This window comes from Hypanus sabinus, chromosome 17 (genome assembly GCF_030144855.1).
Source record: "Hypanus sabinus isolate sHypSab1 chromosome 17, sHypSab1.hap1, whole genome shotgun sequence".
NCBI lineage: Eukaryota > Metazoa > Chordata > Chondrichthyes > Myliobatiformes > Dasyatidae > Hypanus > Hypanus sabinus.
This window is the reverse complement of record NC_082722.1, coordinates 48,278,770-48,297,999: the sequence shown is the minus strand read 5'-3', so window position 1 is coordinate 48,297,999 and position 19,230 is coordinate 48,278,770. Positions and strand designations below refer to the sequence as shown.

General features: G+C 38.7%; 1 protein-coding gene across 1 annotated transcript in view; it reads left to right on the top strand.

Moving 5' to 3' along the window:
- The window catches only part of zcchc14 (zinc finger, CCHC domain containing 14), a 127,038-nt gene that overhangs the window by 81,538 nt on the left and 26,270 nt on the right, over positions 1-19,230 (top strand). Inside the window, exons 8-9 of the mRNA XM_059993009.1 lie at positions 3,708-3,936; positions 10,120-10,211. Coding sequence (XP_059848992.1) covers positions 3,708-3,936; positions 10,120-10,211 — 321 coding nt within the window. The remainder of the gene's footprint in view (positions 1-3,707; positions 3,937-10,119; positions 10,212-19,230) is intronic.

The window sequence follows — 19,230 nt, the reverse complement described above, 5'->3', positions numbered from 1 at the left end:
TAAAAATAGCTTTAGGAACTTGCAAATAGTTTTCTGGTTGTGCAGTTTGTTATCTGTAGAAAAAATCGTAGCATCTACTCAAAGTAAATTTATTATTAAAGTATGTGTATGTCACTATATGTCACCTTAAAATTCATTTTCTTGCGGGCATACACAGGAAATACAATAGAATCAATGTAAAACTACAGGCAACAAAGACAAACAACCAATGTGCAAAATACAACAAACTGTGCAAATATCAAAAATAAATAAATAAACAAGCTATAAACATCAAGAACACGAGTTGTAGAGTCTTTTAAAGGTGAGTCAATAGGTTGTAGAATTAATTCACTACTGGAGTGAGCTAAGTTATCCCCAATGTTCATGACCCTGATGGTTGCACACCACCAGGTTCCTGAACCTGGTGGTGTGCAACCTGTACCTCATTCATGATGGCAGCTGTAATGTCTTGGATGTTGAGGTCCTTGATAATGGATACTGCTTTCCTACAGCAACGCTCCTTGTAAGTGTGCACAATGGTGGGGAAGGCTTTTCCCGTGATTGACTGGGCTGTATCCATTACTACCACTCAAGGGTGCTGGTGTTTGAATACCAGGCCATGATGCAACCAGTCAGCATACTTACTCTCCACTGTACATCAAAAGATGTTTGTTAACATTTTAGGTGATATGCTGAATCTGTGCAAATTTCTAAGGAAGTAGAGGCTCTGTCTTGCCTTCTGAGTAATGGGACTTATTTGCTGGACCCAGGGCTGATCCTCTGAAATGACAATGTCGAGGAATTTAATTTGCTGACCTTCTCCACCTCTTATCTCCTGATAAGGACTGACTTATAGGCTTATGGTTTTCTCCACCTGTAGTCAATAATCAACTCTTTGGTTTTGATGACATTGAGTGAGAAGTTGTTGTGACACCATTCAGCCAGATTTTCACTCTTCCTTCTACATGCTGATTCATTGCCATCTTTGATTCAGCCCAGAATAGTCAAACTTAAATATGGCATTGGAGCTGTACATGGCCTCCTGCTATACATATAAGGTTAATAGAGTAGGGGACTAAGTACACAGCCTAGTGATGCACCTGTGCTGATAGTGATTGTGGAGGAGATTTTGTTGCTAATGGGCACTGACTGGGGTCTGCAAGTGAAGAAATTGAGGATCCAGTTGCACAAGGATGCCTAGATCTTGGAACTTATTAATTAGTTTTGAGGAGATGATAGTGTTGAAAGCAGAGCTGTAGTCAATGAAAAGAATCTGGATGTATGTATCTTCATTGTCCAGATATTATAAGGTTGAGTGAAGAGCCATTGAAATGGCATCTGCTGTGACCTGTTGTAATAGTAGGCAAATTGAAGTGGAACCAAATCGCCCCTCAGTAGTGGACTGTACAAGAACACGTTTTATAAATGGCAATTTCTGTTTCTCCAGAAATACAGCAGAAGTGCTAATAACTATTCAAAAGTAGCTAATAATATTATTTTGCTTTCAAATTTGCTGACTTTGTGAAACTTTTACAGCAGACTGCTATAAAATAAGGCTCACTAGATTAAAATGCTGATGTGAATTTTGATGCATACTTTGAGCTACAGAATGTGTAAAAGAATTATTAATATGGAGATAATTGTTGACCTGAGATATTGTGTAACATTTATAACACTAAGACATTCTTCTCAAAAGAAGAACACTCCTGTCACCCATTGAGTAGAACCTAACTTTTATTATGCTTATGATTCAAGTTCCAGGTATATGATACAAAAGTGTCAAATAATTAGCATTATTTTGACTGCAGTCATTTACTTGATTTCTTCTTCCATTTAACAGCTGAACTATTTAATGAGCAGTTCAATGCACCCGAAACTGTGTTGTTGCTGTCATTCAACTCACCATAGCAAAGACTCACACTATATTCTATATCCCATTGAATAGTGATATTCTTGTTAGAAAAGTAACATTTCAGATATAGGAAGCCTTCTTATTAAAATGCTGACCTAAAATATAACTAGAAATGGGAGTGTATAAGTGGTGTTGCACTTTGGGAGAACAAACCAGGCGAGGACTTACACAGTGAGTAATAGGGCATGGAAGTGTGCAGCAGAACAGAGGGATCTGGGAATACGGATCCGTAACTCTTCGGAAATGGCGTCACAGGTAGATAGGGTTGGAGAGAGCTTTTGGCACATTGGTCTTCATAAATTCAAGTACTGAATACAGGAGTTCGGATGTTATGTTGAAGTTCTATAAATATTGGTGAGGCCTAATGTGTAGTACTGTGCACATTTGGTCACCGACGTATGGGAAAGATGTGAATAAGATTGAAAGAGTACAGAGGAAATTTACAAGGATGTTGCTGGGACTCGAGGACCTGAGTTATAGGGAAAGATAGAATAGATTAGGGCTTTATTCCCCAGAGCATAGAAGAATGATATTGTTTTCCTTGCAACAATCCTTTTGGAACATTGCAGAGAAACTTTGCAGGAGCACATTATCCTGGGGTGCCAATTTTTAATATTTTAAAAATATTTTCTTACTCTGCTTCTAGTATTTTGTATATCTGTGCACTTATAATTCTATTGTGACATTGTAGTTTTCTTTGGGATCAATAAAGTGTCTATCCTCCCTCCCTTCCCCCCCCTCCCGCATGTCTTCACTCCTCAAAGCTAAACTGAGAGAATGTAAAGGCTATTATGTGCTTACCTTAAATATTAAGTCCTCTCCATTTTGTCTGTGATTTCATGATTTGATCTCTCTTGAAGCCCACTGACTCTGATTTTAACACCTACTCCAACTATTACCTGACTCAGTTTTTCCCAGCTGCTAATATATGCCCACACCCTACTTCCCCAATCCATCAGCATTCTGTCTCCCCAATCAGAACAACTTCCCCAACAGTCTGCTGGTCGTCTTGTTGCCAATCACAAACTCTAAACTGCATCTCTAAACTCTGCCCACTTTAAAGGTTTCGGACTAAAAATAAGTGAAGATTAATTTCACAAATCTATATTTTATATTGAAATTATTGGTGAGGTTAAGCGCAAGTATGACTATAATGGAAGATATCAGCCTGCAGCTTCTGGAGTACACTCATTCTTAGTCTTTCAGGAAATCTGGAAGCTATGGTCTCTTTCTTTCTCTAAATCCTTTCTTTTATTTTGCTCATTATATTGCTCTCTATACATGAGTTAAATTGAATTTAAATGGTTTATACTTATTAGTTTGTCCTTGTGCCTGCCTCAGTGATGATTTTTCAAAGAGCACTGTCATTCATGCAGATGTTATAGATATCCTGTAGAGGGTGACAGCCTGTTGCCACTCAAAAGCCTGAGTAGAGTGTGCAGCCAAAAATATGCAGAATTACAGTGAGCAGCATTTCTTTGCCAGTAACTGCAGAATTCAGCTCAAAGGTTTCCTTATAATGATATCTGATATAAATTATTTATATTCTGAATTAACATAGAGGTAGCTATCATGAAAACAGACTTTGATTTGTGTGTTAATTTATTCTCACTTATTACTGAATGGCGCAAGTGCTTTTTGGTTTTACATCCTCTTGATAAGATGTTAAGGATGAAGACAGAAAAATGCAATCTACCTTAAACATGAGTTGTTTGTAGAATTACTTGGGCACATTACCATGTTATTCCATGTAATTACTGTGTGAGGGATGTGTTTTATCAAAGAAAATGTGCTAAATCCATTTTTGTTTTTGCAGGCCAATATGTGGTGTAGCCAGCATCCAGTGTTCCCATAGCACACTACAGCCATCAGCTTCTGTTTCTTCTTGCCCACACACTGTCAGTGGAAGCTCAGCACCAGTTGCTTGGCCACATGCTGAGAACATGAGTCCACAAAATACAGAACAAATTGGAATTCTTGACTGGCTTAAAAAGTTGCGACTGCACAAGTATTATCCTGTTTTTAAACAACTCACAATGGATAAGGTAGGTTTCTCTTTGTTAAATTTGAATTGTTAATTCTGTGGAAGAGAAAAATACTTCATTGCTTTATGTCTTTAAAAATACTGTTTTTGTATATAGGAAGAATGTACTAAAGTGCATTGGGAAAGAATTTGTTTTGTGAATACAGTATCATAATACTAAATACATATGTAGAAATCAGGAGGTTTGCTAAAGCTACTGGGGAGAGTTTAAACTAGAATTTCTGGGGGGGTGGGAACTGAACTCAAGAGACAAAGGAAGGGGCTGTTGGCTCACAAATAGAGAAAGCTTGGAGACAGTGTGAGAGGGAGGATAGGCAGGCGACAGAGAAGGGATGTGCTCAGACCAGTTGTTTGAGATGTGTCTATTTTAATGCAAGAAGCATCAGGAACAAAGCGGATGAGCTTAGAGCGTGGATCAGTACTCGGAACTATGATGTTGTGGCCATTAAAGAGACTTGGATGGCTTAGGGGCAGGAATGGTTACTTAGCGTGCCAGGCTTTAGATGTTTCAGAAAGAACAAGGAAGGAGGCAACAGAGGTGGGTGTGTGGCACTGCTGATCAGAGATAGTGTCATGGCTGCAGAAAAGGAGGAAGTCATAGAGGGATTGTCTACTGAATCTCTGTGGGTGGAAGTTAGAAACAGGAAGGGGGTCAATAACTCTACTGGGTGTTTTTTTATAGATCACTGAATAGTAACGGGGACTTCGAGGAGCTGGTAGGGAGACAGATTCTGGAAAGGTGTATTAATAACAGGGTTATCTTGGTGGGAGATTTTAATTTCCCAAATATTGATTGGCATCCCTAGAGCGAGGAGTTTAGATGGGGTGGAGTTTGTTAGGTGTCCAGGAAGGTTTCCTGACACAATATGTAGATAAGCCTACTAGAGGAGAGTCTGTACTTGATCTGGTATTGGGAACTGAACCTGGTCCGGTGTCAGGTCTCTCAATGGGAGAGCATTTTGGAGATAGTGATCACAGTTCTATCTCCTTTACCATAGCATTGGAGCGGGATAGGAACAGACAAGTTAGGAAAGCATTTAATTGGAGTAAGGGGAACAGATATTCTTGGGGAAATGTACAGGAGAAATGTGACAAATGTTCAGGGGATATTTGCGTGGCGTTCTGCATAGGTGTGTTCCAGTCAGACAGGGAAAGGATGGTCGGGTACAGGAACTGTGATGTACAAAGGCTGTTGTAAATCAAGTCAAAGAGAAAAGAAGAGCTTAAGAAAGGTTCAAAAAACTAGGTAATGATAGAGATCTCCAAGATTATAAGGCAGGCATGAAGGAGCTTAAGAAAGAAATTAGGAGAGCCAAAAGGGGCCATGAGACGTCCTTGACAGACAGGATTAAGGAAAAACCCCAAGGCATTCTACAAGTATGTGAAGAGCAAAAGGATAAGATGGGAGAGAATAGGACCAATCAAGTGTGACAGTGGAAAAGTGTCTGTGGAACTGGAGGAGATAGCAGAGGTACTTAACCAGTACTTTGTTTCAGCATTCACTGCGGAAGAGGATCTTGGCAATTGTAGGGGTGACTTATAGCAGATTGAAAAGTTTGAGCGTATAGATGTTAAGAAAGAGGATGTGCTGGAACATTTTGGAAAGCATCAAGTTGGATAAGTCTCTGGAACCGGATGAGATGTACTCCAGGCTACTGTGGGAGGCAAAGGAGGAGATTGCTGGCAATGATTGTTGCATCATCAGTGGGGATGGGAGAGGTTCTGGAGGTTTGGAGGATTGGAGGGTTGCAGATGTTGTTCCCTTATTCAAGAAAGGGAGTAGGGATAGCCTAGGAAATTATAGCCCAGCGAGTCTTACTTCAGTGGTTGGTAAATTGATGGAAAAGATCCTGAAAGGCAGGATTTATGAACATTTAGAGAGGCATAATATGATAAGGAATAGTCAGCATGGCTTTGTCAAAGGCAGGCTATGCCTTACAAGCCTGATTGAATTTTTTGAGGATGTGACTAAACACATTGATGAGGGTAGAGCCGCAGATGTATTTCAGCAAGGCACTTCATAAGGTAACCCATGCAAGGCTTATTGAGAAAGTAAGGAAGCATGGGATCCAACAGGACCTTGCTTTGTGGATCCAAAACTGGCTTGCATGCAGAAGGTAAAGAGTGGTTGTAGAGGGGTCATATTCTGCATGGAGGTTGGTCTCCAGTGGTGTGCCTCAGGGATCTGTTCTGAGACCCCTACTCTCCGTGATTTTTATAAATGACCGATGAGGAAGTGGAAGGATGGGTTAGTAAATTTGCTAATGACGTAAAGGTTGGGGGTGTTGTGGATAGTGTGGAGGGCTGTCAGAGGTTACAACGAGACATTGATAGAGTGGAAAACTGGGCTAAGAAGTGGCAGATGGAGTTCAACCCAGATAAGTGTGAGGTGGTTCATTTTGGTAGGTCAAATATGATGACAGAATATAGTATTATTGTTGAGACTGTTGGCAATGTGGAGGATCAGAGGGATCTTGGGGTCTGAGTCCATAGGATGCTCAAAGCAACTGCACAGGTTGACTCTGTGGTTGAGAAGGCATATGGTGCATTGGCCTTCATCAGCCGTGGGATTATGAGCTGAGAGGTAATGTTACATCTATATAGGACCCTGGTCAGACCCCACTTGGAGTACTGTGCTCAGTTCTGGTCAATTCAAGGATGTGGAAACTATAGAAAGAGTGCAGAGGAGATTTACAAGGATGCTGCCTGGATTGGGGAGCATGTCTTGTAAGAATAGGTTTTGTGAACTTGGCCTTTACTCCTTGGAGCAGCAGAGGATGAGAGGTGACCTGGTAGAGGTGTATAAGATAATGAGAGGCATTGATCGTGTGGATAGTCAGAGGCTTTTTCCCAGGCCTGAAATGGTTGCCACAAGAGGACACATGTTTAAGGTGCTTGGAAGTAGGTACAGAGGAGATGTCAGGGGTAAGTTTTTTTTTACATAGAGAATGGTGAGTGTGTGGAATGGGCTGCTGGCAATGGTGGTGAAGGTGGAAATGATAGAGTCTTTTTAGAGACTCCTGGATACGTACATGGAGCTTAGAAAAATAGAGGGCAATGGGTAACCATAGGTAATTTATATATCAAGTACATGTTCGGCACAGCATTGTGGGCCAAATGGCCTGTATTGTGCCCTGTATAGGTTTTCTATGTTTCTATGTAAATCAATAATCTTGAGGAATCTACTTGACCATTTTGTACATTTTCTTCCTTTTACAGACATTTAATATGCTGCAATTTCCTTTTTGAGTTCACCCATGTTTTCTGAGTCAATTTCTAAACTGTGCTTTGAGATATTTTTATATCAAGTTCCAAGAGCTGCAATGAGCACAGAGGGCTAGTAGAATTGAGGGACCTCAGAATTCAAGTACATGGTTGCCTGAAAGTGGCATCACGAATAGACAGGGTAGTAAAGAAGGCTTACTTTGTACACTGGCCTTCATCAGTCAGGGAACTGAATATTGAAGTTGTGATGTTACATTGCAGTTGTCCTAGATGCTGATGAGGCTAGATTTGGAATATTGTGACTGGTTTTGGTCAAAGAGTGCAGAGGAGATCTGCAGGAATATTGCCAGTCTTCAAGGGACTGTGTTACAGAGAAAGGTTGAGATTTTTTCCATTGGTATGTAGGGGAAATGAGGTGGGGGAGGGGTAATCTTATTTGGTGTATAAAAGCATGAGGGGCATAGTTAGAGTGAATTAATGCATTCACCCTACCTAGAGATTAGACTAGATTGAAGGGAGAGGGTAGAGATTTAATAGGACCCTAAGGGGCAACTTTTTCACAGGATAGTCAGAATTTGGAATAAACTACCAGAGGAAGTAGCTGATGTAAGCATATTAAAACATTCAAAAGCTACTTGGAAATGTACATGGATAGGAAAACTTTGGATCAGGGGTTCCTAACTTTTTCCTTATGCCATGGACTAATACCATTGAGCAAGGGGTCCATGAATCCCATGTAAACCCTGCTTTAGAGGGATTTGGACCAAAGCAGGACTTTGGGAGACAAGTAGGACTAGTTTAGCTGAGGATCTTGGTCAGCATGTATTATTTGGATTATAGGATTAATGTATTATTGGGCCTGTTTCCGTGCTATATGTTGCTCTAATATGAGATGCTTTTCCTTAGGCTTGGGCATTGGAACAATGTAATTGGCTGAATACAGGGAAACAGAAGAGGAATAGGACAGAGAACTAAAGTTTTTAAATTTTCACAAATTTAATTCACTCTTCAACTGTAAGAAGTTACAGTGCATATAAGTTCAACAATGCTGAGCAAAACTTTGCCCTTTTCTAGCTTCCTTACCATGTAGTGGAAAATTCAGTCTCTTAGCACTGATTTTCAGTAAATTTATTAATGTAATTCCAGCATAAAAACTCCCCTCAATGACATTAGCAGAAGTCCAACATCATTTTTTGACTCTAATATTAATTCATCCTCTCCTATTTGAAAAATAACAATTACTATTTTCTTATGTACTCCCTGAAGCTACTTTATTTAATGGACCAACACTTGATACTACCAACTACTAAGATCTAAGATGTTCCTATAATCAAAACTTGCTTCCAGTAGTTATTTGTCTATACCTAACAGTTTTGCTGGATGACATGAACATAGACCATAGGTTTCTGATGTATCATACAAGATCCTTCACCCATAATTCAATGGAACCCCAGATTTTATATATACTTCTTTGAGAAGTAGTTATATGCCTCATTTATTATTAAAAACTCAGACATACAATCTGACCATTGTCACATTCAGAGTCAAGATAATACTACACTCAGCTTCTTAGCCTCAGGATCATGCTAAGCCAATGCTACTGATCTATGCAATGTCTTACATTGTGCTACTCTATACTGCATTAACGGCTTTGGGAAGATCCATGATGACCAAAGGTTCATATTGGAGAACAGAGGACATCCCACCTGGTAGTATTGTTCTTCACAAGTTGGTCCAGGTTTCTTCCCCCTCTTCTAGCATTGCAGCTGCCATTCTTGAAGAGGTATTGCTGTCCAGTAGTTGCAGAATGGTTGCTTATGTTGTGCATGTATCACTTTGAAAAGATGTCTTTCAGGGTCAGAACTCTTGGCTGTATTTTCACAGCTGTACATTCCTGCAGTAGCTGATTGGAATATCATGCATTGAAACAGAAAAAGTGCAATATTTCACCAAGAAACCCAATAATATTGTTTTGTGATGATCATAATACAAAAATTAAATAGGAAATTAATTGGAAATTAAAGGACTTATTCATCAGTAGACTTACATGGTGGGAATGGGAGCAATCTTAATTATGTCACAATTAAGTGCAGCTCATTAGGAAGATATTCATTACTGAAAAAATACCTTTCAGCATCTACCAACGATCCACTGTGACCTGAACATAAATGCAAGACCCATACAGCTTTTTTAAGTGAGGGATGACTAGATATACACTGGTGCTACCAATTGCAAGTAGATCTCCACACTGAAGATAATTTGGGACATATAAAAATGGTGAATATCACTTATATTAGCAGTAAAAACAAACTATACAAACCATTACTGGGAATTAATTACAATTAAAAAAAAATTAAACTGTTTCATTGCACTGCAGTGTTCCAGCTTCCTTATGGGCAAGCTATGCTGTTTCCCTATGAATCTGGTTAGATTCTGATACATCACCTTGTGCAAATTAAAGGAACAATCTGGGATGCTAATCTTCAGACACAGATGAGCCTATTACTTGAGTAATGATAAGGAAGGGCACATTACTAACCCAGGGTGACCTCTCATGTAGACAATGGTGTACTGATCTGTGATCCAGGCCACATTATGATAATTTAAACATCCAAAACTCAAAACAGAGGCAGCTAATAAAATATATCTGTTCGTTATGTGGTTTTGGTCTCTCTTGTGAATGTAACAGAGGACAGAATACATGTCTCTGACCCTGCAGAAAAGAGATGAGTTTGCAAGCACTCTACTCTGAGCTATCTCTCTGTTTATGCAGGAGAACACACATAAAAATGTAATTGTAATTTTACATAAATGTAAAAATGTAACATAAACATGTGTTTTGAAATTTTCTCACGAGTAATTTGGTTATAATAATTTAACATAATACCATAACTTTGATATGTTAGCTAGTTAAAATCAATTCTAGTTTATTTTTAATAAATGTCTTTATTTTATATAGTTTCTCAGTCTTACTGAAGAAGATCTGAACAAATTTGAAACACTCACATTAGGAGCAAAGAAAAAGTTGAAGATGCAATTAGAACTTGAAAAGTAGGTTTATTTTAAATTATTGGCTTTATAAGAACATTCTGAATTTAATGTATTATCATTGATTATTTAAAACATTTACAGCTCTTTAATACAAATATGGCAGTACACAGAATAATTTTGTTTCATTATGCCATGTAGTATTTGCAGTTCTGGTTGTATTAGTTTAATTTTCATTACTAGCCCTGAGTATTTGTTTGTTTTCTTTATAATCTGAATGAACATTCAATTATTAGTGTGCAAGGAAGAATCCAAATTAAGTATTATTCTTGATATTTTCCTGAAAGAATGTAATTCGCTATTAGACACCTTTCCATATTAATAGATGGAGAAATAGGATTTGGAATGTGGTCGTATTTGCAAGAACTTCAGCAAAGAAGACTTAGATGGAAAAAAAGTTATCTAACTTCTTCATCTTGAATAGGAATGGCATGAATACAATACGTAAAGTCCATTTAAAAAGGAAGAATTATTACAAATTCTACCTTATAGTGATTGTAAAAATAATTCTTAGAAAAGGGTGAGAATTGCCTCTGCTGTCAGTAAAATTACTAATTTTTAAACAGTACAAAATTTAAATTAAACCAAGTTAGACTGCTGTAATTTAACTTGTCTAAGAATAGACTTTATAATGTCATCCAAAATCATGCTACTCCCACCCCAGAAGGAGAAGTGTCCTCGGTTGGCAGATTAGAGCAGTGGTTCTTAGCCGTTTATTGCTCATGGCTCACATTATTTAATTTAATTTGCCTGTTGCCTCCACCCTCCGTAATCTCCATTAGTTGCTAAAGTTTTTTTGTCAACTGTACTAATTATTCTAATATACAGTCAATATCTATTTTGATAGATTACTGGTATTATATGTTAAATGTGAAATATAATGTAAAGGTATGTGTAAAATAAAACAATTTCAAAGCTCTGAATAGGATAGTTTATTCATAATACTGTAATGTTCTTCCAACCAGGAACAAGAAAGCATTTAATATTGTTGGTTTGGGTATTTAATGAGATCCTTGTGACTGATACAAAGTGGCAAGTTTTTTGAATATCTGGTTGCAACTTGGTTAAAGACAATCTAAGATCACCTCTTTTCACAACATCAAGATCGTTACAAGCTTTTGACAGCAGACACATTCAACTAGATAAGAGGTGGGAAATTCAGATAAAAACAACTTTGCTTTCTTCCAGAGCTGTGGAAACTTATTTTGAATATCACTAGTTATCCAGAAATATTGCTTGAAGCACAGAATTTTGCTTCAGCTGTTATTATCACTCTTCAGTTCAATAAGACATTCTTGCAATGTGGTATCAACGCCATTCACAATCACTCCAATTGGATCCATCATCCAGTTTGGAATATGCATCTCCAGCAGGTCTCTAAGTTGCTTATTATTTAGAAATGCTGCAATACTATCCTGAAGTGCAGCAAAGCAACAAAGACAATTGCCTTTTCATAACCTTTTGCTTTTTCAATGCTAGTATGCATTACTAGCTATTCAATATCTTCTTTGTTTTCCTCACAAAGCTATTGAAAAAGATGATCTTGAAATACATTTGATTTTGATGAAGTTGACAGTCATAATTATAGCAGCAAGGGTGTTGTGCACCTATTCTCCCAATTTTTTTTAGCAACCGAATGCTGACATTTAGCAATACGAATGACATAGCATATGCAAAAAGTGTCAGGAACAGGATTTTTAAAATGAACAATGAATCCTCTGTATGTTCCTACCATTGAAGCAGCACCATCAGTTGCATGAGCCAGCAGAATATTGTTTCCAAGGAGTAGCTTATGACTTCTTCAAAAATATTTCATCTTTCATAACATGCACAAAATGCTGGAGGAACTCAGCAGGCCAAGCAGCACCAATGGGAAAAAAGTACAGTCGACATTTTGGGCTAATACCTTTGGTATCTGTCTTAAGCTTTCGGGTAAAAAGTGTTTCCACATTGGCCTGATAATCATTCAAAAACCTAACGTATGTCATCAGAAGGGCTTCATTATCACTTAATGTGCTTTCATCAATTTCCAGGGCAAACTTCTTAACTTGCAGTTGTGCAACTTGTTGTTTTTCTATATCATCAATATGCCTTGATACTGATGAGTTGCTCAAGGGGATGCCTTAAATAGTTCCATATGCACTGTGATTCATAACAGTAGAAATTACAACAGAAAGTGCAGGCAGAATTTAATGACCCACCTATATTGGGTTGCTTGCTACCTTTTGCAATTAAGTTTGAAATCTCATAAGATCCAAGTAAACTCTTGTCTATCATAAAATTATCTGGTAGTTTTTTGAAGCAATCTAGTGTCTTGTCTTTCTTGTGTTTATACTCTTGTGTCCAAGTGCTTCCGCAGCTTACATACAAACTAGACACAGTGACATCCTTTTGTCCTGTGGGGATGGAATAAATCCATGGGCAAGATACTCAATGGAATATATATTGCCAACATTTTTCTTTGCCACAGCAACCATTGGTTATCTGATAATTAAAAAAATGAGAAATTACAAAAAATACGTATGTACAGTATGTGCAAAAGTCTTAGGCACATATTAAAAAAAAGCAAAGATGCTTTCAAAATTAATGAAAGGTTTCCAAAGATCAAAAAATTTAATATAAAGAGCAGTAAACAGTAAAAATAACTAAATCAAATCAGTATTTGGAGAGACCAGTCTTTGCCTTTAAAACTTCATCAGTTCTCTTAGGTGCACTGTCATGCAATTTTAGGAGAAAATCGACTGCTAGGTGGTTCAAAACATCTTGGAGAACTTGCCACAGTTCTTTTGCAGACTTTAGCTGTCTCGCTTGCTTCTGTCTCTCCAGGTAAACCCAGGCATCCTCAACGCTGTTGAGATCAGGGCTCTGTGGAGGTCAAAACCATCTGTTACAGAACTCCTTGTTTTTCTTTTTACTGAAGATGGTTCTTTATGACCTTGGCCATGTTTTGGGGATCATTGTCCTGCTGCAGAATGAAGCTGAGACTGATCACATGTCTTCCGATCACATGCGTGTTGATTGAGAATCTGGTTGTACTCTTCAACATTTTAGATTCCATTAATTCTGAGCAGATCACCAACTCCATTTGTAGGAATGCAGCCCCAAACCTGCAGGGAACCCCTGCTGTGCTTCACCATTGGCTACAAACCCTCATCCATGTATCACTTTCCAGATCTTCTATGCACAAACTTCTTCCTGTTTGAGCCAATAATTTCGAAGTTTGCCTCAGCAGTCCAGAGCAATTTCTGGAAATGTTCAAGACCTCAGTTCTTGTGTAGATGAATCTCTTAGCTTTGTTTCCACTTCAGAGGAGTGGCTTTTTGGTAGCAACTCTTACATGAAGACCACTTGTGACAAGACCTCACTGGACAGTAGAGCGATGTACTTGGGTTCCAGTGGTTTCTGTTAGTTTGGAGCTGATAGCAGCACTGGACTTCTTCTGATTTAGAAGGGTCATCGGTTTGATGTATCTCTCATCTGCTGCACACAGTTTCCATGGCCTACCACTGTGTTTCTGGTCCTCAACCTTGTCTGTTTCTCTGTGGTTCTTCAGAAGAGCTTTTTACAGCACATCTTGAAACTCCATTCTGCTTTGGAGAGACCTTGCTGTTGCAGGATGACCACCTAGTGTCTTGTTACAATACTCACTGTTGTCATAATATAAGAATTGATTAAACTGTCACATCTGCCACATCCTCACCTTTCAGTTTGGTTGCCCTTCACCCAGTTTGATTCATTTTACACCTGTTTCTGTTTCAGTTAATCAATTTAGTTCATTCAACTCACTGTCTGATAAATTAGCATCTGTTTGTTATCTTTGTTTAATAATGCACTTAGCTGTATACCTACAAAGTAATCAAGGTTTTCTTTGAAAAGTGGTTTATTACTTCATATGTTACTTTCTTTAATGAAATAGAAAACTTTCTCTGTAACATCAATTTTTTTAGAAAATGAATGTTTGATCATCTAAAATAGACATCAAAGAATTATATATATAATCTTCCCTGAAAGGTATTGGTACTGAAAATGTATGCGAAAATAAACTAGCATTTTGGCCATTTTTTAAAATATTATTTTCAGTGATTACTTTTAAACCATGCTATTATGTATGCAAATTCTAACTGGCAATAAAGAGCATGTACTTGCCTAGAAGAGTGAATTGAACTTCCTTTCAAAATATAAGTATCAGGGATTTAATGGAAGTTGTAGTGGTAGATAGTGATGCAGTTCTTGGTTCTCTGCAGTTCAGCTATTTCTGGCAGATGATCCCACTGCAGTAACCGCAGCCTTCATATCATGTTTTATAAGTATTGTAACATGCACGAGTCAGTGGTGGGCAAACTGGATTAGAGGAACAACATCTCATACCCTTGTAGTCTCCAACCTGACAACATGAACATTGATTTCTGTAATTTTTGATAATCTCTCCTCTCTGTCCTTTTCCTCCCTTTACCCACCAGTCCCCATCGCTCATCTTTCTCCATCTTTGCCTTCTTGATCTGCTCATCACCCATCTCTCAGTTGTAACCCTCCCCACTTCCTTCCCTTTATTCTATGGTCCACTGTCCTCTCCTATCAGATTCCATCTTGTTCAGCCATTTGTCGCTTCCACCCATCATTTCCCAGTTTCTTGCGACATTCCCACTCTCTCCCTCCCTCACTTGCATTTGAACAGATATACAAACCAACCATTTCTGAGCAGAAAATTTTTTACCCTGCCTGAAAGTTGTGTGGCACTTTAATAAAATGTTATATAAAAGAAAATGCCAGTTGCGTGGCAACAAAAGCTAAGTGTGCGGGAGCATTTCAGTTACTGCATGGCTGCGCACCTGCGCAGCTTAGAGAGGACAGTGACTCTAAATTTCTTCTCATAAAACCTCTGATACCTTCCACTTCCTTTAGACTTCACAGTTCCTGACCCCATAAATTAGCACAGTAGCATAGTATGTACTACTACTGGTTCACAGTTTCAGTGACCCATGTTCAATTTTCACCACTGGTGCCTTTGTTGGAGTTTGTCATTTCCTTCTTGTGACCTGGTTTCCTACAGTCCCTGTATATTTACACTGACAAATGGTAGGAGAATTGGGGTAGAATTGGTATGTCAAAGGTAGTTTATGAGTAAAAAATTTGGAAAATGTAAATAATGGAATTACTCTTGAGAGCCAGTATGGAATTACATGAAAATACTATCTATGTTGTAACCTTATATATTGTGAAATTTAATGTGCTACTTCCTACGTTCTTTCAGAACTTGACAATTAACTGCCAGTTTCCACTCAGCTGCCACCTTCATATGATCCATCTCTAAATTTGCTCTTCTTTGTCTGTATCTTCTTGTCTTACAGGATAAATTAGAAACAAAACCCACTGCAAGCTGATAGATTTTCACAACCATCTTAACTATACTTTCTCCAACCCTTCTTCCTTTAAGGACTTCACTTAATTTCTTCCAGTTCCTCTCCACTATATCTGTTCCAAAGATGAGATTCAACCATGGTCTGCAGGGATCTGTTACTGTAGTTCTCCATTCCGCTGCCATTTTGAACAATCTTGTTGTGGTCAACAACAAATTCCTTCAGGATTCAAAATCAAATTCAAAATTCTTTGGCCTTTCCTTCTTCCTTAACTATGACTTCCCCTCTGCTATGGTGGACAGAACTGTTTCCTGCTTACTTTTGTTTTTCCACCATCCAGCGAAGCAACAAACTACTTGCATTTTCCCTACTCTATTGCGCTGTACTTGGCACTCATATAGCATTCTTCTGTACACTGGAGAAGTCAAGCACAGATTGGGTGTTTACTTTGCAGAGCATATACAATCCTGAAACAGTTGCCTTTTACTTTAACTCTTGGTCCCCCATTCTTCCCCTTTCTCACCTCACTCCCCCACCCTCACCCTGCTCTCCTCTCTCTCCCTCTTTCTCTTTTGCTGTCTCTCTCCTCTCTCTTTTTTCACATATTACCCAAATAGCTTCAATGAAAGCTTTTCACTGATATATTGGCCTTTCTCAATCAGAGGTATTGCTCGGTCCTTTTCAATGGATATATCTTTGCACAAAAAGGAACTTGTTTTCTGCCTTTCCTGCTTATGGTCTTTCCATTCTGTTTTTATACACAGATTCCTGATTTTTCCTTCATCATTTTCTGTTTTTATTTCAGATTTCCAACATATTTGATATTTTTGATTTTCATTCACTCCGAGCTATACTGATGTGGAAAATGCTTTAGCATTTTTGCATACAGTATTTGCCACAGCTCTTGAGATGGCACAAAAACAGTTTATTTAAATGCATGTGCAACTCTTTTAGTGTAATGGCTTTGCTTATATCTCCCTTTTATTTGCTTGGATATGGGTAGATTGGTCAGGATTTGTGTATGCTTGAGAATGCCAAAGGAAGAATGACTTTTAGGTCTTGCCAAATTTATTATCAGAAGGTAACTATTATCATCTTGTCAGAGTGCTTTGTGGAATGTTCTGTTATTTCAAATTTACAGCAGTTGTAGTGTCAAACCCTTTATCTTATTCCCAGCTGTAATCAGACAGATTGGCCAAGACAGGTAGGCCATGAAATGGAGGATTGGTGGCCCCAATAGGAAAGGAAAGAGCAAGATTGATACGGTCAATACTGATGATTATTGCAGGTCTTGATCTACTTAGACCATATATCCATAAGACATAGAAGCAGTATTTGCCCATTTGGCCCATCGAGTCTGCTGTACCATTCAATCATGGCCAATCCTTCTTTTCCCCTCCTCAGACCCACTCCCCGGCCTGCTCCCCATTGCCTTTGATGATGTGGCCAATCAAAAACCTATCAATCTCTGCCTTAAATACACCCAATGACCTGGCCTCCATAGCTGCCTGTATAAACAAATTACACAAATTCATCACCCTCCGGCTAAAGAAATTTTTCCACATTTCTATTTTGAATGGACACCCCTCTATCCTGAGGCTGTGCTTTCTTGTCCTAGACCCCCACCATGGGAAACACCCTTTCCACAGCTACATTGACTAGGCCTTTCAATATTCGAAAGGTTTCAATGAGATCCACCCCCAATCTTCTAAATTCCAGTGAGTACAGGCCCAGAGCCATCAAACGCTCCTCATATGATAACCCTTTCATTCTCAGAATCATCCTTGTGAACCTCCTCTGAACCCTCTCCAATGCCAGCATATCTTTTCTTAAATAAGGAGCCCAAAATTCTTCACAATACTCAGGTAAGGTTTCACCAGCGCCTTATAAAGCCTCACATCTCTGCTCTTATATTCGCTACCTCTTGAAATGAATACTAACATTGTATTTGCTTTCCTCACCACTGACTCAACCTGCAAGTTAACCTTTAGGGTGTTCTGCACGAGGGCTCCCAAGTCCCTTTGCCTTTCAGATTTTTGGACTTTCTCCCCGTTTAGAAAATAGTCTGCATGTTTATTTCTATTACCAAAGTACATGACCATGCTTTTGTCAACATTGTATTTCATTTGCCACTTTCTTCTACATTCTCCTAATCTGTTTAAGTCCTTCTGCTGCCTTCCTATTTCCTCAACACTACCTGCCCTGCCACTAATCTTTGTATCATCTGCAAACTTAGCAACAAAGCCATCTATTCCATCATCTAAATCGCTGATATACAACATAAAACAAAGTGGTCCCAACACAGACCACTGCAGCCAACCAGAAAAGGATCCTTTTATTCCCACCCACTGCCTCCTACCAATCAACCAATGCTCTAACCATGCTAGTATCTTTCCTGTAATACCATGGTAAGCATCCGCAAGTGTGGCACCTTGTCAAAGGCCTCCTGAAAATCCAAATATCCAACATCCACTGCATCCCCTTTATCTATCTTACTTGTAATCTCCAACAGGTGTCTTTGTCCTATCTTGTCCTTGTCACCAAGTGCCCCATAATCTCATTCTTAACAATTGGCTCCAGCATCTTCCCAATCACTGAGTCAGGCTAACTGATCTATAATTTCCTTTCTGCTGCCTCCCTCCTTTCTTAAAGAGTGGGAGACATTTGTAATTTTCCAGTCCTGTGGAACCATGCCAGAGTCCAATGATCCTTGAAAGATCATTGCTAATGTCTCCGCAATCTCTGCCGCTACCTCTTTCAGAATCCTAGGGTGCAGTTCATCTGGTCCAGGTGACTTGTGTACCTTTGGGTCTTTCAGCTTTTTGAGCACCTTCTCAATTGCACTCACTTCTCTTCCCTTACACCCTTCAACACCTGGCATACTGCTAGTGTCTTCCACAATGAAGACTGATGGAAAATACTCATTTAGTTCATCTGCCATTTTCTTGATCCCCATTATTATTTCCCTGTCCTCATTTTCTAGTCATCCTATATCCACTCTCATCTTTCTTTTATTTTTTTTTAATCCACCTTGATATTATTTACTAGTTTACTTTCATATTTCATCTTTTCCCTACTAATGATGGTTTTAGTTGCTTTCTATAGGCTTTTAAAAGCTTCCCAGTCCTCTATATTCCTGCTAATTTTTGCTTTGTTGTATACCTCTCTTGTGCTTTTTCATTAGCTTTGATTTCCATTGTCAGCCACAGTTGTACTATTTTTCATTTGAATATTTCTTTGTGTCTATTGTGCATCTTCCTCATTCTCCCCAGAAGCTCAAGCTGTTGGTGCTCTGCTGCCATCCCTGTCAGCATCTCCTTCCAATTTACTTTGGCCAACTCCTCTCTCTCATATCACTGTAATTTCATTTACTCCACTGAAATACTGCTCTGTCAGACTTTACTTTCTCCCTGTCAAATTTCAAGTTGAACACAGTCATATTGTGATCACCATCTCCTAACGGTTCCTTTACTTTAAGCTCCTTAATCATCTCTGGTTCGTTATATAACACCCAATCTAGTGTAGCTGATCCCCTAGGTATCTCAATGATGAGCTGCTCTAAAAAACCCATCTCATTGGCATTCAACAAATTTACTCTCTTGAGATCCATTACCAACCTAATTTTCCCATGTTAAAATCTCCCATGACTATCATAACATTAACCT